General features: G+C 45.2%; 1 protein-coding gene across 8 annotated transcripts in view; it reads right to left on the bottom strand.

Moving 5' to 3' along the window:
- PRKAR1B (protein kinase cAMP-dependent type I regulatory subunit beta) overlaps positions 1-19,061 on the bottom strand; it is a 539,030-nt gene that overhangs the window by 508,501 nt on the left and 11,468 nt on the right. For 6 of the 8 annotated variants that reach the window (XR_014518920.1, XR_014518921.1, XR_014518922.1 and 3 more), the window contains exons 3-4: positions 5,654-5,824; positions 3,012-3,103 (exon numbers count right to left, since the gene is read on the bottom strand). Coding sequence is in view for 5 of the 8 variants with exons in the window: in XM_083474488.1 (XP_083330614.1) it covers positions 3,012-3,103; positions 5,654-5,824 (263 nt within the window). In the remaining 3 variants the exon portion in view is untranslated. Of the gene's footprint in view, positions 1-3,011; positions 3,104-5,653; positions 5,825-10,559; positions 10,691-11,254; positions 11,561-19,061 lie in introns of those variants that run through there. The other 2 variants (XM_083474489.1, XM_083474490.1) reach the window with 2 other exon arrangements.

The following is a 19,061-nucleotide window of genomic DNA, read 5'->3' on the forward strand; positions in this document are numbered from 1 at the left end:
AAAGAGCGTCCATCACCTTCCAAGGGAGTCCATCTCTCTGTCGAACAGGTCTTGATGTCGGAAGTGCTCTACCACTGAGCTATGGCACACTGTTCCCTGGAGGGAAAACTGTCCTGGGGGAGGGGGCTTACTGGTTTGGTTACTGTGCAACTGAGGGGTTTTGGTGCCCAACCAAAGCTTTTTCGGCAACCAAGTGGCCAAACAATCGCTGGGCTTCCCATTAGCCTTGGATCTGAGGAAAGGGCATGGATCTCAGCGCTATTGCCAGGACAATCCCCGCCCACTCAAATATGGAAGCCTACATGTAAACGTTCTCCAGAGGAGAAGGAGATGATGATTTTGGATTTGATATCCTGCTTTATCACTATGCGAAGGAGTCTCAAAACGGCTAACATTCTCCTTTCCCTTCCTCCCCCACAACAAACACTCTGTGAGGTGAGTGGGGCTGAGAGTGTGACTGCCCCAAGGTCACCCAGCAGCTGCATATGGAGGAGCGGGGAAGCGAACCTGGTTCACCAGATTACGAGTCCACCGCTCTTAACCACTACACCGCACTGGCTCTCAGAGGAGCAAAGCAAAAGCTGTAGGGGGGCTTATTTCCATCAGGAACCCGAGGCAGATGGAAAGAGTAAAACAACAACTTCTACTTTCCTCTTTCAGTGTTGCAGTCCTAATTGAAATCACACACACACTCCTGCACGTTACACAAAAATTTAAATGCTTTCCATCTAGTTTGGTGCCAATTTCTTAGAGGAATGCTCCTTCTGTGATGTCACAGCATTGTACCATGCAGATTGGTCGTGGGTTAACTACGCATCATTAAAAAGAGGGGAAAGCACATTGCTAAATAAAAAACAGGGGAAGATTTGTGCAGATTGGCATAAAATGTATGTATGAAAATTTGTATGTATAGGTGCAAATTTTAAAATACTCCCTAAAATATAAATATGCTTTTCCCCCCTAAAATTGAGAATTGCTTTCAGATGGAGGACTCTCCTCTGTAAAGTAGGACACATCACCATCCTCATAGAATTGTAGAGTTGGAAGGGATCCCGAGGGGTTCCAGTCCCCTGCAATGCAGGAATCTCAGCTAGAGCTTCCACGACAGATGACCATCCAACCTCTGCTCAAAAACTTCCAGTGAAGGAGAGTCATTCATCGTCCATCAGTCCAGCTGCAAAAAAATGGGCTTGTCTACTGCCAAAGACACGACCCTAAGCACCGGAGGGCTGCCTGTGACACGGAATGCACAGACATGCAAATTCTTCCCAGGAAGCATTCACATTGTGGCTGCCATCCATCCTTACCACCAGCCACTAAAATACTGCATAGCCCCACTTTTAAAAAAGAAAAGAAAGAACAAATGACAAAATCATCTGGAGTTACCAAATGCTTGAAGTATTCTATTACGGGCAGTCTAAATATCCGCGCGCAGCAGCTGACAGAACAGGGCATACCAGGCTCTTACAGCTGTTGTAGCTGATTCAAAGACCACCTTTGTTTCTGGAAACAAAGGACAAGGATAAGCCCAGCTGCCACCTCACAAGATGCAGCGCCGCTCAGGTCAAGAAACCTAGGCTGTAATCCATAACTTATTTAGTCCGGAAGCATTCCATTAAAGTTGACTGGGCTGCTCTGCAGTGAACGGGTTGTGGACTGCACCCTCTGCAAAGCTGAGCTGTACCACGTTACTTACAGATGTATATAAACTGAACGTTAAAACAGGAGACCCACTGAATCTTTCTTCTATGGGTGAGCCTGTTTTCCTCCTGCATCTACAACGTAAATGACATAGTAGTGGTTTGAACCCACAACTGGGCTACAGCCATCCTTCCCCTTATGCAGGCTCTCATCTTTATTATTAAAATAAAAAAATTCCTTCCAGTAGCACCTTAAAGACCAACTAAGTTAGTTCTTGGTATGAGCTTTCGTGTGCATGCACACTTCTTCAGATACACTGAAACAGAAGTTGCCAGATCCTTCTATATAGTGAGAAGGTGGGGAGGGGTATTACTCAGAAGGGTGGTGGGAATAGGAGATTGGCAGATAGCTGAGATGAGCCTGTTGACGACTCTTAACGACTGTAATAGGTCTTACAGGAAAAGGCAAGGGGTGAAAAGGTGAGAAATGGCTTAGTCATGTATAATGGGATAAGAATCCAATGTCTTTGTTCAAACCAGGTCTCTCCATGGTTTTAAGTTTGGTAATGAGTTGCAATTCAGCAGCTTCTCTTTCCAGTCTATTTCTGAAATTCCTTTGTAGTAAAACAGCTACTTTGAGATCTTGTATAGAATGTCCTGGGAGATTGAAGATCTTTATTATTATTATTATTATTATTATTATTATTATTATTATTAAGCACTGAGTATAGCTTTATTCATTTAAACATCCGCATGTCACCTTATTTTTTTTCAAAAAGCACAATCAGTTTTAAAAGAGTTGCAAAGGTTCTCTAGGGGATAATGATGCTACAGGCCACAGCCAATCAGTGCTGTGCATGCCGGGTTTCTGTGGCAAACTCACTAAACAGGATGACATTGAATAGTGGCAGACTTTGGCGCCTCAAATTTCAGTGGCGTCCTGTGAAATGCCAAAATCTGGCAGCGGCCTCCCACCCCACCCCCCACTGCCTCTCACCTTCTGATGGTTCCTGCTGCAGTGCCCCAGAAGCCCCATGCCTGGTGCAACCGCACCGGGCGCTCTCTCTTAGATCCACCTTTGCACTGAGCTCAACTCAGAAGACAATTTGAATCAAATGCAGTGCCTGCAGTTCTGGAGAGGTCTCAATGGTCAAGTAAGGTTATTGTGACCACCTTACCCTTAAATGTCTACCGCTTGGTGGAAAGAAGAGCACAAATTTAACAAATGAATAAGTGAAATAAACCGCTGCTCAACTGCTCGGCTAAAACCCAGCTTGATTATCCATTCCTGTTGCCAATCCTAGATGGGCACTCAGCTAGCAATGGATAGCCAAAATGTGAATAAGGTGAAATCAGAGGATCATATCCTACCTTCTCTCATTATCATCCAGGTGAGCAAAGAGCACGTTCTTGGAGATGGCCTTTGCCAGAGCAGTCATGGTTTTATAGTCCTTGGGAATAACCTAGGCAAGGAGGAAGAGAGAGACACAACAATCTAGGTTCAGTCAAACGCCCCACCACGGACAATCTCACAATGAGGGATGCTCCTGAGTTTTAAATTCCTAATAATCTTTTTCTAAACAAAAATTAAGAAACATTTAAAAATAACACATCTAAGCAGTACAGTACAGTGGTACCTCAGGTTACAGACACTTCAGGTTACAGACTCCACTAACCTGGCAGTAGTACTTTGGGTTAAGAACTTTGCTTCAGGATGAGAACAGAAATTGTACGGTGGCAGCAGGAGGCCCCATTAGCTAGAGTGGTACCTCAGGTTAAGAACAGTTTCAGGTTAAGAATGGACCTCCAGAACGAATTAAGTTCTTAACCTGAGGTACCACTGTATAGCCATATATAACAGTGCATGAGAACATCAAAGCCCAGATAAAGTCCTCATATTTCTGATGTACTTCACATCTCAAATGAGGATCAGATGCAATGATGAAAGCCCCTGTTGTGCAGTGGTTAGAGGGAGGGGGGTCTATAGCCCAAGGGTACCTAACCTGTGGCCCTCCAGATGCTGCTGAACTACAACTCCCATCATCCATGATCCAGCTAGGGCTGGTGGAAGTTGGATGGGGACCATATGTTGAGATTCCTGCATTACAGGGTGCATTACAGGGCCCCTTCCAACTCTACAATTCTATGATTCTGTGATCTTACAAAGGAACCGGATTGACCCCTTCAGCAGTCCCTTCAAACTCTCATCTTACAGATGTAAATTCACAGGCTTTTGGGGATCCAAAAGGCATCACCCAAACCACCCCCTTCCTTTTCCTGTAACAATATCCTGAGCACTGAAGTGTGCATGTATTTTGTAAAATGAAGTTTGAGCCACATTTTAATGGAGAAGTTGGGAGCCCCTGGGCTAGCCTGACCTGGACTGTGCCAGCAAAGGGAAAAAGGGCAGGAGAGGGAGAGGCATTATTACCCTGCAAGGAACATCAAATGGGGATATTAAGAACAGCTGACTAGGAAATAATTAAGCAGCCGGCAGTATCTTATAAAATATTACTTTTGGTAAATGCATCTTATGCAGTGAGATACATTAATCATTTAACTCGCTGTCTCAAATACTGGGTGGCTGCCAGCACGGCTTTATTTAAACCTGGGAGAGAAGCCCAGGGAACTGTTTTGACATGAAGAGAAACAAGGATGAAGCGATTCAGGGCCCATTCGCACAATCGCTTCTGCATAGGATGGCTTCCACTGGGGACATGAGAGGCGGCTGTGTTGGTGATCTGTAGGAGCTGGTATATTTTCTGCGCTCTGCCCTGATGAAATTGTTGAGCTGATCAGCAGCATGCCTGGCTGAAACTACGTGCGTGCCAATATGGGCATGTGAAACCTCAGCATGGGCTCACTTAGCGATGTGAACAGCCTAATCATCTTGGATCGCAGAGGAAAGGGGTAGAAGGCTCCTTTCGTGCTCTCGCTATTCATGCCATGCTGCTGTTCAATGGTGTTCTCTGGGCTTTTAGTTTCCATGCAGAAACAGGGAACCTGCCACCACCAAGTGTTGCTGAAAGCACACCATACGTTTAAAGCAATCCTCCCAAACAATCCCTCTTCCCAGGGAGCTCTGGGAACAGTAGCTCTGCGGGAAAGGGTAAAGGTAAAGGACCCCTGGACGGTTAAGTCCAGTTAAAGGCGTCTATGGGGTTGCAGCGCTCATCTCGCTTTCAGGCCAAGGGAGCCAGCGTTTGTCCATAGAAAACTTTCCGGGTCATGTGGCCAGAATGACTAAACCACCTCTGGCGCAATGGCATACAGTGACGGAAACCAGAGCGCACAGAAGCATTGTTTACCTTCCCGCCACAGTGGTACCTATTTATCTACTTGCACTGGCGTGCTTTCGAACTGATAGGTTGGCAGAAGCTGGGACAGAGCTATGGCAGCTCTCCCCGTTGGGGGGATTTGAACCACTGACCTTCTGATCGGCAAGCCCAAGAGGCTCAGTGGTTTAGACCACAGTGCCACCTGCATCCCTTCAGCTCTGTGGAGGGGAATAGGGGTCTCCTAACAACTCTCTTAACAAACCACAATTCCCAGTATTCTCTATGTGGAAGCCATGACTGTTAAAGTGCTATAGGAGTGATTTGAATGGGTGCTGTGAATGGGACCCACGTTCCCCACAGAGAACTCGGTCATGTGTAGCTATTCCAGTAGGGATTAATGTATTGCCCACCAGCTGAGGGGAGCTGACTGCAGCCCTTTTGCACTATGGCTAGCCATAGTGTGAGGAATTTACATATACATTGCAGGGGGTTGGACTAGATAACTCTTGGGATCCCTTCTAACTCTATGGTTCTATGGGCAGAGCAGAAAACATGGCTCTGGAGATCCAGCTAATGGGGAAGTTCTAGTCTGTTCCCAACTCAGCATCACTTTTGATTTCTGGATAGGTACGGTAGCTTATTGACGCAGCTTGGGGGTGGGGGAATGTTGCTGTGTGTACGTCAATAAGCCATTTATAGCACTGATCTCAAGAACAGGATCCCGCAGATCTTTACCTTCCTGACATAAGAAACCGCATCTTCTTCCGTGTACACCTCTGCACTGACTCCACCCCTTCTGTGCCGCGCCTTGACCACCGGGTTTGGGGGCGGAGGAGAAATTTCGTCATCGTGGGAATCCGATTGTGAGTTGGATTTCTGCCAAGCCAGGATCTGTTTGCATTCTTCCTGCAAGGGAGAAAGAAGAGTGAGAACCTGTTCTCCTCCACAACTGCCAGCCCAAACCATTTAATAACAGTTAACCCCACCAGTCGTCATCCCACATTGAAAACGGAGGCTACGTACTGTAAATATTTGCTGGTGTCCGACTCTTGGTACAAAAATGAGATTTGCAGTTTTGGAAGGGCTTTCGCTATTAGGACTTAATCCCCCAAGCACGGCTGTAAAACAAGCTCTGAATTTTTACAGAGCTGAGTTTCTATATAGGAGAGGGACACTGAATGGTCTCGTTTGGGGGGCTATTTCTTTGAACTGCAAAACTGAAAATCATTGTACACATAACTGTTAAGTTTTATCGACAAACATTGTTTGGGGAAAGAGTTGGAGCTGAAAAGAGGATTGTATGTGTGTGAGAGAGAGAATTATTCCTACAAACGCCAAAGAACTGCAGAATAGCAGACAGAGGCAATGTTCAATCATCCCAACCTATCCATCTCCCTTCCACAATCACTAGGAAATTTAGAAACCTGGAAAGAAGGGTAGGGGTGTATATAAAGGGTAGGTGATAGAGCTCAGTCTTGCTTGGGATATATACCCTTTGATGGGAAAGTCATCACCCCTAATCCCAGATGATTGTGGGCTACCTATGGCTCCTCCACACTAAAAGAAAGACAGTCCGCACATGCTTAAATGAATCCCTTGATTATTATGCTTTACATTGGGATAACCAATGTTGTGTCCTCCAGATGGTGTTGGACTACAACTCCCATCATCCCCAGGCAATCATGGCCAAGGATGACAAAATTGTATGTAGCCCAACAACTTCTGAAGAGCACCACATTGGCTTCCCTGATGAAAAGCACAATAATCGCATTCACTACCTCCCAATTTACATTTTCTAGGATTTCACACACGCACATATCCCAGTCAAAGTCAATTAACAGTGAGATCAAAATCCTCCGCTGGAAGCTGTGGCGTACGGAAAGGGAGGTAAAGATTTTACAAAATCCTGGGCAGCCTGCCTATTATCAGGTGGAACGTTTCATAGAGTGCAAATCACCACCCAGTAAAGCAGACCCTCCAAGTGTCCCTGTTTTCCAGGGACAGGCCTGGATTTCCATCCCGATTTCTGATTTGATCCCAGAACGTCTTGCTTTTCTTTAGGACGTCCTTATTTTCACTGGAGAAATGTTGGTGGGTATGGAGTTATGCAACCCCTGAGCCAAGGAGATAATAAACTATACAACCTTTAGAAGCCATCTGAAGGCAGCCCTGTATAGGGAAGTTTTTAAATGTTTTATACATGTTGGAAGCCGCCCAGAGTGGTTGGGGCAACACAATCAGATGAGTGGGGTACAGTCATACCTCATGTTACGTTCTTTCACGTTACGTCCCGCGGCGACCCAGAAGTACCGGAAAGGGTTACTTCCGGGTTTTGTCGCTCACGCATGTGCACAAAATGACGTCACACACATGCACAGAAGCAGCGAATTGCAACCCACGCGTGCGCAGACGCGCCACTGTGGGTTGTGCTCTTTTCATGTTGTGAACAGGCCTCCAGAACGGATCCTGTTCGTAACTAGAGGTACCACTGTATAAATAATAAAATGATGATGTTGATGATGGAACAGGACATCCCTATTTTCATTGGAAAAATATTGGAGGGTATGGGATGGCACAGATGACAAAGCTGCCCCCTAATAGCTACTTAGCTTAGGACCACAGTGGCAGATTTATGGTCTGCAGGGCCCTGTGTACAGTCCTTTTGGAGGGCCCTATTCATCCACCTAAACAAAAGTGATGGGGGAGATGAATTTACACCGACTGGCAGGGGTTCTCCAGAGTTTCAGGCAGGAGTATCTGCCAGCCCTGGCTGGAGCTGCCAGGGACTGAAAGTGGGAACTTCTGCACGCAGTGCATATGCTCTACCAATGAGTTACACTTGAGTCCAAGCCCCACAGTCCAACAACATCTGGAGGGCTATGGGTTCTCCATTCCTGACTCAAAGCGACTTGACTGATAGCTTTCCAGCGAAAAACCTCTCCAGACCCAAGCAGATTGCTCATCGCCGTGTTCTGTCGTGCCATACACTGGGCCAGAGTCCCTGCCAAGTCTGCTCACCTCTAGTATTGCACTGACAAGACAATTTAGGAAGTGTGTCTACCAAATAGCAGGGTGCGGAGGAGGGAACAGCTCGGATCTCGGTGTCAGACATGTGGCTAATTACCATCTTAATCAGCTGGTTGTATTGACACAGGAAATGAGTTATGGTTAGCTCATGAGCTGTAGCATGAGAAAAAAGAAAGGAGTGCGGTGCTCAAAACTGTCTCCTGATTTAATGGCTTCTTCCCAAAAGGCGTAAGAGCGGCGAGAAAAACAGGTGATTCATGGACCAGTCAACAGGAATATGTGCAACCATCTCAAAAAGATTATCTTTGAGCTAGGAATAATGCACAAAAAAAGGGCAAGGAGAGGACAGGTCAACAGTAAAAGCAGTGGCCTCCATATGTTGTTGAAAAACAGTCAGTGCTGCCAGGGTCCAGGGTTGTGAGGTGTCGATCACCCACAACCGTTTCTGCAGCAGGGTCCCTGTGAGCGTCTTAGAGCTACCCAATCAGCATGGAAAAGGAGCCTTTTTATCCACTGCCTGCTCCAAAGCATTTGGAGGAAGCTGAAAACACAAAGCACTTCCGTTTCAAGAGAATGGTTTGCAAGCACTGTTAGCTACAATGGTGCTTCACAGAAAATACAACTTAAGTCGTTCCAAAAGGCGATATTGGGGCACTCCGCATCACTTGCACATGCACAGAAAACAGTAGATCTAACTCCAAGGCAATACATGGAGGTCTGCAATGATCTCTGCAATGCATTCCTAATGGTTGTATACACTCAGAAAGTTGCATCATCTTAGAAGGGAGATGGCTGTGACTGTCATGAATGGACCCTGCACTTTTGAACTTGCCCCTCTACTACTGAGTACGACTCCCACCATCCCAGAGGATTGGCCTTCCTGGCTGGGGCTGATTGGAGTTGGGGTTCAGCAATATCTATGGGGCACTATATTGACTCACCGTGGGCTAGGTCCTTTGGAGATTTCCATTTTAGGAGGTGGGGAAGAGAACTAAATTGCAGAGATTTTTAGGAGTACGCATAGCATGGAGAATGAGGACAAAGAGGAGTTCTCTTCCTCTCATTCTATTAGAACGCAAGATCACCCAGTGTAATAATAATAATAATAATAAGTAGTAGTAGTAGTAGTAGTAGTAGTAGTAGTAGTAGTAGTAGTATACCACCCTATACTCCCACATCTCAGGGCGGTTACAACATAAAATCACTATAGGAAACCACAAAATACATAATCAAAACAAAAACAACCCAATAACCTTCCCCCTTCCAACACATTTTAAAAGGGCTTTGGATATCAGTCAGCCCAAGGCTTGCTTAAAAAGGATCATTTTTGCCTGGCGCCTAAAGGTATATAATGAAGGCGCCAGGCGAACCTCCTCAGAGATAGCATTCCACAAACAGGGAGCCACTGCAGAGAAAGCCCGTTCTTGTCTTGTCACTCTCCACATCTCCCTTGGAAGAGATTCAGGACGGACCACAGTTGTTCACAAAATGAACTTATGGAATTTGATGCCACCAGTTACAGAGTATTAAGAACCCTGGAGCAAACATATAAAATTGATGCAACTGATGATCTTGGCTGATGAACGAGTGATACTTGTAATGCAAATTGTCACTAATTGGTTTTAAAATGTTTTTAACGTTGCAGTTTTAAATAGTATTGTGATAGGTGTGTTAGAAATTCAATAATAAAAGAACAAAAGGTTTGTGTTCCGTTCAGCAGAGGAACAAATTTGCTCCAAACCACAGAAACTTTTCCAGCCTGTTTCTGAGCTCAACTTTGTCAAAAGAGAGCTTTTAAACAGGCAAGTCTTGTTCATTCTCTGCAAACTCGGTGCCCTCCATAAACATTCCAACAGATTCCTACTATCCTGTCACCAGATGCATCCACACCACTAACTTAACCTGGTATGGTACCTGTTTAACTGGCATGGCTCCCCATAAATCCTAGGCATTGTAATTTGGTGAAGGTACCGAAAACAATACTCTGTTTGCAGATGGTAAGCTTCTCTGACAAAAATAATTTCCCAGATTAGAATGACTATTAATCCAGTTTGAGCCTGTGGCATAGATACACGATACCTGAAACCACGATACACAAATCTGCCAGTATGGTTTATTGGTTATAGCACTGGATGAAATCTGGGGGAACTCAGATACAAATACCTGCTTGGTTACAAAGCTCACTGAGTAACTTGGACCAGTCACTATCTCTCACCTCAATAAACCCTCACAGGGTTGTTGTGAAGATAAAGGGGGGGGGGAGGAAGCCAGGTACACTGTATTTAGTTCCTTCCAGGCAGGCAGCATATAGATACAATAAACAAACAAACAAACAACACAAAATGGTGCATAGCAGCACCAACCTTTTTAAAAGAAAATTGTAGAAGAAAAACTGTACCTCTGTAGCAGCAGTAAATGATCGCCGACTAGCAAGATCAACCATGTTTCAGAAACAGCAGACCACAGCATATTAGAGTTAGTGGAAGGAAACTTTGGAGTCACCTGTTTCTGCTTCAGGTGGGGCCCGTATGCATACCTGAGGCATTCCTCCCAAATGCCTAGATGCCACCTCATCCTCAAATGCCCCCAAAATAAAGATTCCACAAGAGTTCACTTTCATAGAGGCTTCCCAATATTTTGCACTCTGCTGACTTGGAACGGCTTGTCCATCAGCTCCTCAACAGTAGCACTGAGGATTCTGTGCTACCACAAGGCAAAACTCATCTGTTCTGCATTTCAGAATTTGCACTCGGAAAAACACTGAGATAGCTGCTAGCATTAAGCTAAGAGGACTAGCTTTATATCGCTTTGGATTCACCATGCCACAAATATTGCTAACACAAATCCTCTCCGTTCCCCATATCTGACCCCCCCCCCAAAAAAAAAAAATGTTTTGGGGACTGATTTACAAAGCAACTCCAGCTGCAAACAGGCTTTTTGCAGCCCGAGGTCACTGTCTTGCCCCCTCTTTTCCCAGCACCAAATCGCCCTGACCACAACTTTGCTTTCCTCCCCCCACAACTTCTTTGGTGCATGGTAAACTTAACGGAGGGCCCCTTATTGGACCGCCTGCTGCAATGAACAATGTAAGAATGGTGGAACCGGAAGGTTATTAAATCAAACAGACAGAGAGACAGAAAACCCCACTTTATAAGCCGAATACCTGAGGGAAGCACCTTGAAACGATAAAGTACAAAATCCAAAGGATGCATCAAGATTAACATTTATATACTTCTTCTGAAGGAGCTCTCCCACTTAGCTTGGTTTTTTTTGTTTTTGTTAGAGAGTAAATATAAAAATGCAAGTTACCATACGGTTCATTTGTTTAAAAAGAGATCTCTTCGCTACCAACTCCCTTTCTACGCAGCGAAGCAGCTAGCTTTCCCCATATGCTTCTTTTTGCTGCCCAGGTTCGAAAATCCATTACAGAACTCAGGCAAGGAAACTCAGGAAGACACGACAGCCAGGGCTAAGCTTTTAAAAAGTCATCGTCCACATATCCTGGGGTAAAACCGCACACTTGCGCACTCTCTCTCTTTCTTTCTCTCTCTCTCTCTCTCTCTCTCTCTCTCACACACACACACACATACAGTTGTAGCAAATCTTTTAAAGGAACAATCAGCAAACCTTTCAAGAGGGGCCCTTTAAGTATATCCATCTTCCGACGTAGCCTGCCATGAAGCCATCAACAGAAGTCACAAGTAAACACCTCACCCGTCCTTTTATTTATTTATTAAAACTGTCATCATGGCAACAAGCTCTCATGATGTACCAGAATGGCACGCATAATTCACAAGCGCAGAGATATTATGAGTTTGGACACTCTCTCCTTGACTTCATGCTTGGTTTAAACACACAGAGAGAGAGACAAACACAAAGCCCCTGGGCTACAGAAAATAGAATGGGCCTTGTTGTACTCTTATTTCAGTGAAGGACTTAAGGAGAAAGAAGGGTTGGTCCAAGGCATATTGATGACTGAGGCAGAGCAGCAAATAGTGTCTCGCGCTTCTCACCCACCCCCAGCCAAGACGCTTAGAACCAGTGGTGGGTGGTGGCCATAGGGCGGAAGCCAGGGAGGTCAACAGTAGGTGGCGCCAGAGCCAGTGGACAGGCAGAGCCAACAACTTCTGGTTTTGTCGCCATCCTCTTCCTCCCTGTTGGGTTCTACAAGGGCAACACTGAAAAGAAGGAGGAGGCAGCAGCTGATAGCCAACACCACCCCTTGGGCTGGGTGTAGGTAAGAAGGCAGGCAGGTGGGGGCTGCTGATGCCACTGAGGTGGTTGGGGGCTCTGCCCCATTTGCCCTAAAGGAGCAGCTTCCACTCCATAGTACCCAAGGTCAGTCAAGTGGCTTTGTTGTGTCTCCACTATCAGAGCCTTTGGAGTACTAATTGCTAGAAACCACAGGCTGGGAGAGCGCTGCTGTGTACAGATCCTGCTTGCGAGCTTCCCAGGGGGCATCTGGTTGGCCACTGTGAGAACGGGGCAGTGGACATTGGTCCATTTGGACTAATGCGGCACTGTCCCACCAATCTCAGTCTGCCCTCAGCTAGCCACCATCTTCCTGCCTTCTTAATTCCCGCCATTCCAAAGAGTTGCACTGCCTGTTGGCTTCCTCCTCCTTAATCTCAGTGTTGCTCTTGTAGAACTCAGCAGGGAGAAGGTCAGGAACAAAACTAGAATTAGCTCTGCCTATCATTGGCTCTGGCGCCACCTACTGTTGGACCTCCAGGCCTTCTGCCCCACCAGTCCCAGTGGGCACCCAGATGCTGGACTGATTGGGACACTGGCTCTTCTTAATTAAGCCAACGGCTGCATAAAATTCAGCCAAAGGCTGTAAGATTGCTTATAACCTACTCCAGGTTGTTGTTTTTTCCAATTCTACAAAGCAAATCTCCTGACAGGTCCACGGGACTTGCTTATTTCAGTGATTCTTTATTTCCAAGAAAATAGCATTTTCTTCCTTGTCATTACATCTGTTGACCTCCTCCATCACCATCTAAGAGGTTTCAGCTTGTAAGCGCTAGACTCAAATTGACTATATGGATTTTTCCGGGAAGGGCTTCAAAAGAAAAAGCTAGCTATTAAATACCACCTAAGTGCTCTCCGTTTGTTCTCTTCCACCTCTCGCAGCATTCTGAAAAATAACAGCATGGAGCATGTTCCAAATAAATTATTCCATTCCTTTCTTTTCATCAGGATTGATCCTAAGAAACATCACCCAAGTTGCCCTGAAAACCATTTCATCTACAAAACGAAACAAAAATTCTAAAACTCTTTTCTGGTTGTCCTTGAAATTATCCACAGTGATCTGCATCGCTATTGTTGCCAATTAATTACAGAGGCTGCAATCCCAGCTTCATGTTTTTATCATTTCAAAAAGAGTATAAACAAGTGCAAAAATACAAAATACAGAAAAACAGTGGGCAAATCCAACTCTCTTAAACACTTGTGAGAAATTGGAAACCCTAAAAATTGCTCACCTCTCCCCTAAAGGAAATCCATATATATAATACAGTACCAGCACAATTAAGCAGCAGATATGGGGAAAGCCCCAATGAATTCAATAGGAACGTAAGAAACTACGTTTGACTATAAAGCGTACATAAGTTTGTGAATCTGCTTCCCTGCATGCCACTCTTTCATTCCCACCCACACCCAGTCCGGCTCCAATAATGAAAATGAGTCCAATGTAGCAGGGTCTTCAAACAGCCTAGCAACTCTCCCCCCAATTTACAGCAAAACTGGCAAGCATTTGCTCAACCACAACAATACTTGGTTAAGTTTCCAAATGGGGTTAAAATGGGCCAATCATAAATCCCTCTTTTTTATTGCTCTGGTTTCTCCATAACACCCACTTTTTGTTTCACAAAAAAACATGTTTATAACTTTCTTTACTATGTGCTGATTGGATTTTCCTTGGACCTACATAGAACCCATCTGTGCCATCCCTGTGCAATCACTTGATGCTTCTTGGACCTGCATAGAACCCGTTGCTTCACTTCCTGGTCTCCCTCTCAATGCTCCTCTGACCTGCCTACAACCTCCACTGTCTTTCCTCCATGCATTCTTGCTTGGTGCTCCTTCTACCCATGTGAAACCTTCTTTTGATATCCTTTTTCATACTTGTTCTTGGCTTGCCGAGACTTGACATTTCCAATGCAGAAATAACATTTCAAAAAGAAGATAGAGAAGTCTCAAACAAAGATTTTTCAAATGTATTAATTTTTGCTGCAGCATAGAACCCTTGTTGGCAACTAACTAATTAAACAAGGAACAAATCTTGAACTCAACAATGCACAGAGGCCAACCGTCACTGGATCTGACACCAAATGCATTCCCAGGCAAGTTGAGACACTGAAATCCCATCTCTCAACAACAGGGGCTATGGCACACCCTGCCCTTGAGCAGGCACCTTACAGGCTAGTCCAGGGATAGGAAATGGGTGGCCTTCAAGATGCTGATGTCGTGAACCCTGTCTGGACAAAGAGTTGGAGGCTGCAGGGCCATCACATGAGGGTCTGGGTCTGGGTAAGGGCTCAGAGCTGACTTCGGAAGACAGGAAGACTATTGTGCCTGAGGCAGTTGGACAAGAACTTAGAGATGAATCTCCTAGACCACCAAAGCCAGAGCTTGGACCCTCACAGGCAACTTTCCCTGAGCCTGAAGAACCAATGTCTCCCACCACACATCACTAGTCAGGGACAGCTGTGAGTGCAGAAAGGTTATGGAACAAAGGAGGGGTCTTCAGGTCAGAGGGTTGGCCCTTAAGTTACTCAAGGTGTGGGGAGGAAGTCTGGAGTGAGAGGCATAAGAGGCCTCAATCTGCTCCCCACCTTTGTTGGAGAAAGTTGCTTGCTTGAAGCTTTCTGCGGAGAGAGAGGCATAAAAGGAATCTGGAGAAAGAGGTGGGTATAGAAGGCTTTAGTCTGCTCCCAACCATTAATGGAGAAAGATGCTCACTCAGAGCTGTCCATGGTCCAAAAACCTTCAACCAGCTTTGCTTCTTTCTCTGTAGGCTTTGGAACTGGACCAGAACACAACTCCTGTTTTCACCGGCCTCAGCTAGCACGGCCAATATTTAGGGACAATGTGATATTTATTCCAGAGACATCTGGAGGACCACTGTCCCCAGCCCAGGTATAATTCCATGCCCATTTCTCCAGAGGTAGTTTGTTTTATTTATTTCTAGTTATTTGCACCATGCCTAGGCTGGCCACTTACCCAACACCCAAAAGTGGATCACCAAAAAAGCAGACAAAGGAGAATGCCAATTTGCACAGGATTTGTATACGATTACTTGAATGCACCGATGCAAATTTAGATATATTATTGTAAGTTATAAGAAATACAATACATTTTGCCATAGTGGTAAAGACTGACCAGCTGGCCTGTGCTGACTGTAAACAGGGGAGGAAGTGCTCTCCCATCCTAAGAGTTCTTTATCTTAAAATGAGCCTTGGACTGGACATCCCATCAAATGGAGGACCAGTCCTGCCATGCTTACTGTCTTGAACTGGCAGGACAATGGAGAGGAAGAAGAGCATCCCAGTGAGGGGTGCAGCCATGACTGGGACCCACTGGAGCAAGCCAGGGATGGGAAAGGAGAGGTTGGGGTTTCAGAAAGTACACACAGGGTGACAGATGCCGGCGAGGGGATGGGGGTCAGTGTGCAGGGACCAGAAGAGCAGGACCCCTACTCAGGGCCAGAGAGGCCCCCATCTCCATGAACAAGGTGGGCTCTGAGGCAGAGGGAGAGGTGGGAAGTATCCTTGGGGAGGCTGAGGCAGGCAAGGGCCCACAGCCCAGGTGGAGTAGGCTCAGAACAGGTGAGAATCACATGCCTTGTCAAGACCAGATGCTGCAATCAACATGCAAGGTATAAACGGGAAGCAGAGCTGAGGTGCTGGTTCTGCTTAAATGTTGATGGACCTCAGCTTAGATGCTCCGGCACCTCTATGGGACTGTGCTTTGGTTTTGGCTTTGGACTGTTTTTTCTGACTGATGGACTTTGGGTTTGGCTTACTTGGATTGACCCTAGACTATGTTCCCTGACTTTGGATTTGACATACTGTATACACCAGCAGGAGGGACGCGGGTGGCTCTGTGGTTTAAACAACAGAGCCTAGGACTTGCCAATCAGAAGATCGGTGGATCGAATCCCCGCGACGGGGTGAGCTCCCATTTTTCAGTCCCAGCTCCTGCCAACCTAGCAGTTCGAAAGCACGTCAGATTGCGAGTAGATAAATAGGTACCACTCCGTCGGGAAGGTAACCGGCGTTTCCGTGTGCAGCTCTGGTTCGCCAGAAGTGGCTTAGTCATGCTGGCCACACGACCCGGAAGCTGTACGCTGGCTCCCTTAGCCAATAAAGTGAGATGAGCGCTGCAACCCCAGAGTCAGTCACGACTGGACCTAATGGTCAGGGGTCCATTTACCTTTACCTTTATACTCCAGCAGGACTTGCCGCTAGGTAGACCAGGGGGTTCAGGACACACTCAGGACTTGTTGTTGTTTTCATTTTGTATTTTTTGATGTAAACCACCCCAGATCTTTGGATGAAGGGTGTATATAAATGATGATGATGATGGTGTAACATCAGCATCCTTTACAGCAGGGATGGGTAGTCTATGGTCCTTCAGATGTTGTTCAACTCCAACTCCCACCAGCCTAGCCAACTGTCGGGGATGAAGGGAGCTGTAGTCCAGCAAGGCCTGGAGGAGCACAGGTCTCCTGGTTCTGCTTCACGTGATAATAACAACCTCATATCTCTCTTATGTTCCTCCAGCTCTACTTCTCCTCCCACATTATTCTTTCCCTTATAAGAACATGAGCTATTATCAAATCCTGTAAACTTTTCAAGAGAATTACCATTGCCCTTGGCAATCCAACCCTAAATTAACAAAAAGACTCAAATGCTTGGGAAAGAAATAAGAAATAAAATCAATAAACTCCAGGAGTGGCCAAGGGTAGAAGAAGTGGAAATTAGAGAGATAGTTAAAAATTTCAAATCGGGGAAATCGCCTGGGCCAGACGGTCTACCAATAGAATTATTCAAGACCTATATAGATTGGTGGGCAGAACCCTTAGCTCAATTGTTTACTCTCATAGACAAAGATGGGATCATACCTGAGATATGGTTAAGATCAATAATTATCCCAATCTTTAAAAATGGCGACCCAAAAGAACCAAGGAACTATAGACCGATAAGCTTACTATCAGTGATAGGGAAAATCTACGCTAAGCACCTTCTATCTAAACTCCTTACATGGATGAAAAATCTAAATTTACCAGGGAAAGAACAAATAGGTTTCTCCAAAGGTTGCTCTACATTAGACCACTGCCTTATACTTATGCATTTGGTTGAAAAATATAGATCCCAAAGGCAATCTAAGATATATGCTGCTTTTGTAGATTTTCGTGGTGCATTCGACTCAATTGACCGCCCAAAGCTGTGGAGGAAACTCGCAGAACTAAAAATTGATCAGCGCTTACTGATTCTGATACAAAATCTATACTCTTCCAATGTCTGTCAAGTCAAACTCAACACCATAGGTCACCTTTCATCAGATATCCCAAACTCGAAAGGGGTAAAACAAGGATGTATTCTTGCCCCCTTTCTATTTAATTTATTCTTATCAGACTTGCCAGATCATCTTCAAAAAATAGAATCACATGCCCCTAAACTTAATCAGAAACCAGTTCCTCTCTTATTATATGCAGACGATGCAGTCCTACTATCACTAACGAGCTTGGGTCTGAAACGTCTTATATCTTCTCTGACCCTTTACTGCGAATGCAATAAACTCTCTATAAACTATGAGAAGACAAAAATTTTGGTCTTCTCGAACGGTTGGAAACTAGAGAAATGGAAAATAAGAGGGCAAGAAATCCAACAAGTAAAAACCTATAGGTATCTGGGAATCTTATTCCAGAGCAATTTAGGGTGGGCAAATCATCGCACAAATGCCATAAAACAGGCAAAGTGCACCTCATCAGCAGTTGCCCGTTTTTATTATCAGAAAGGTAATCAATTTATTCCTGCGGCCAATCAGATATTTCAAACAAAAGTGCAAGCCCAGATACTCTATGGAATCCCGCTATGGGTCCAAGCATATAACAGTGATTTAAATAAGATTCACTCCTGCTTTCTGAGACGTATTCTTGGACTCCCAGCTGTGATCAAATATGAAACAATGTGTGCAGAAATAGGCATACACACAATGGAATACTGGGCATGGTCCACCTCAATAAAGTACTGGTTACGCTGCCACTTTCGCTGCTCTCCATCAAGCCTGCTCGCTGATCTGCTCAAAGACTCCTATAAATCAAGATGGTATCAGTACCTCGAAAAAAAGATTGAATCTTTAGGCATCGAGCTGGAGCCCCTGTACAATTCTAATGAGCAATACATTTTCCATAATATCCTAGCTAGACTAAAGGATGTCGAGAGACAAAATATTATGGCAGCTGTAAACAAAATTTGCTCCCCCATATTCTATGATTTAAATATCTTAGATAGCAGAATCAATTACGTTACTAAATTAATAATCCCAGCCCAACGCAGGGCTTTTATGCTGGCCCGGTTGAATGTTTTTCCCTCAGCATTTGTCTGGGGAAGATATCAAAACATCCCTAGAAACAAGAGATTCTGCAGATGCTCTATGAATGTCCCGGACACTGTAGAGCATATTCTCTTTCATTGCCCATTGTACAGTACGCTCCGTCAACGCATGCTGTCCCCTCTTTTGGGTGGTTTGGAACCCCAGCAAGGTGAATGTGTGGGATTCTGCTTATCTGACGTTGACCAAAGGATAACGGCGGGGGTAGCCGAGTTTTTGGCTGCAGTCCTCCAAGGAGCAGGTTAACAAGGAAAACCACTGATTCTATATGTATATATATATATATATGTTTGTAGCCAACTGCTGCCTTTTTATATATACTTCAAGGCTTTTACATGTCATTTTCTTTTTTACGGTTTTTTTATTTGTATAATGCCAAGAGCTTGGGAAAGAGCTATATGTGAATTATGTTCTCTTTCAGGCAGGTGTTCTTGCCTTGTGAGGTCATGGAACTCCTCACAAAGCTAAGGCACCCTTCTGCGCATGCTCCTGGGTG

The sequence above is a fragment of the Podarcis liolepis genome (assembly GCF_965112155.1).
Source record: "Podarcis liolepis genome assembly, chromosome: 14".
Classification (NCBI taxonomy): domain Eukaryota; kingdom Metazoa; phylum Chordata; class Lepidosauria; order Squamata; family Lacertidae; genus Podarcis; species Podarcis liolepis.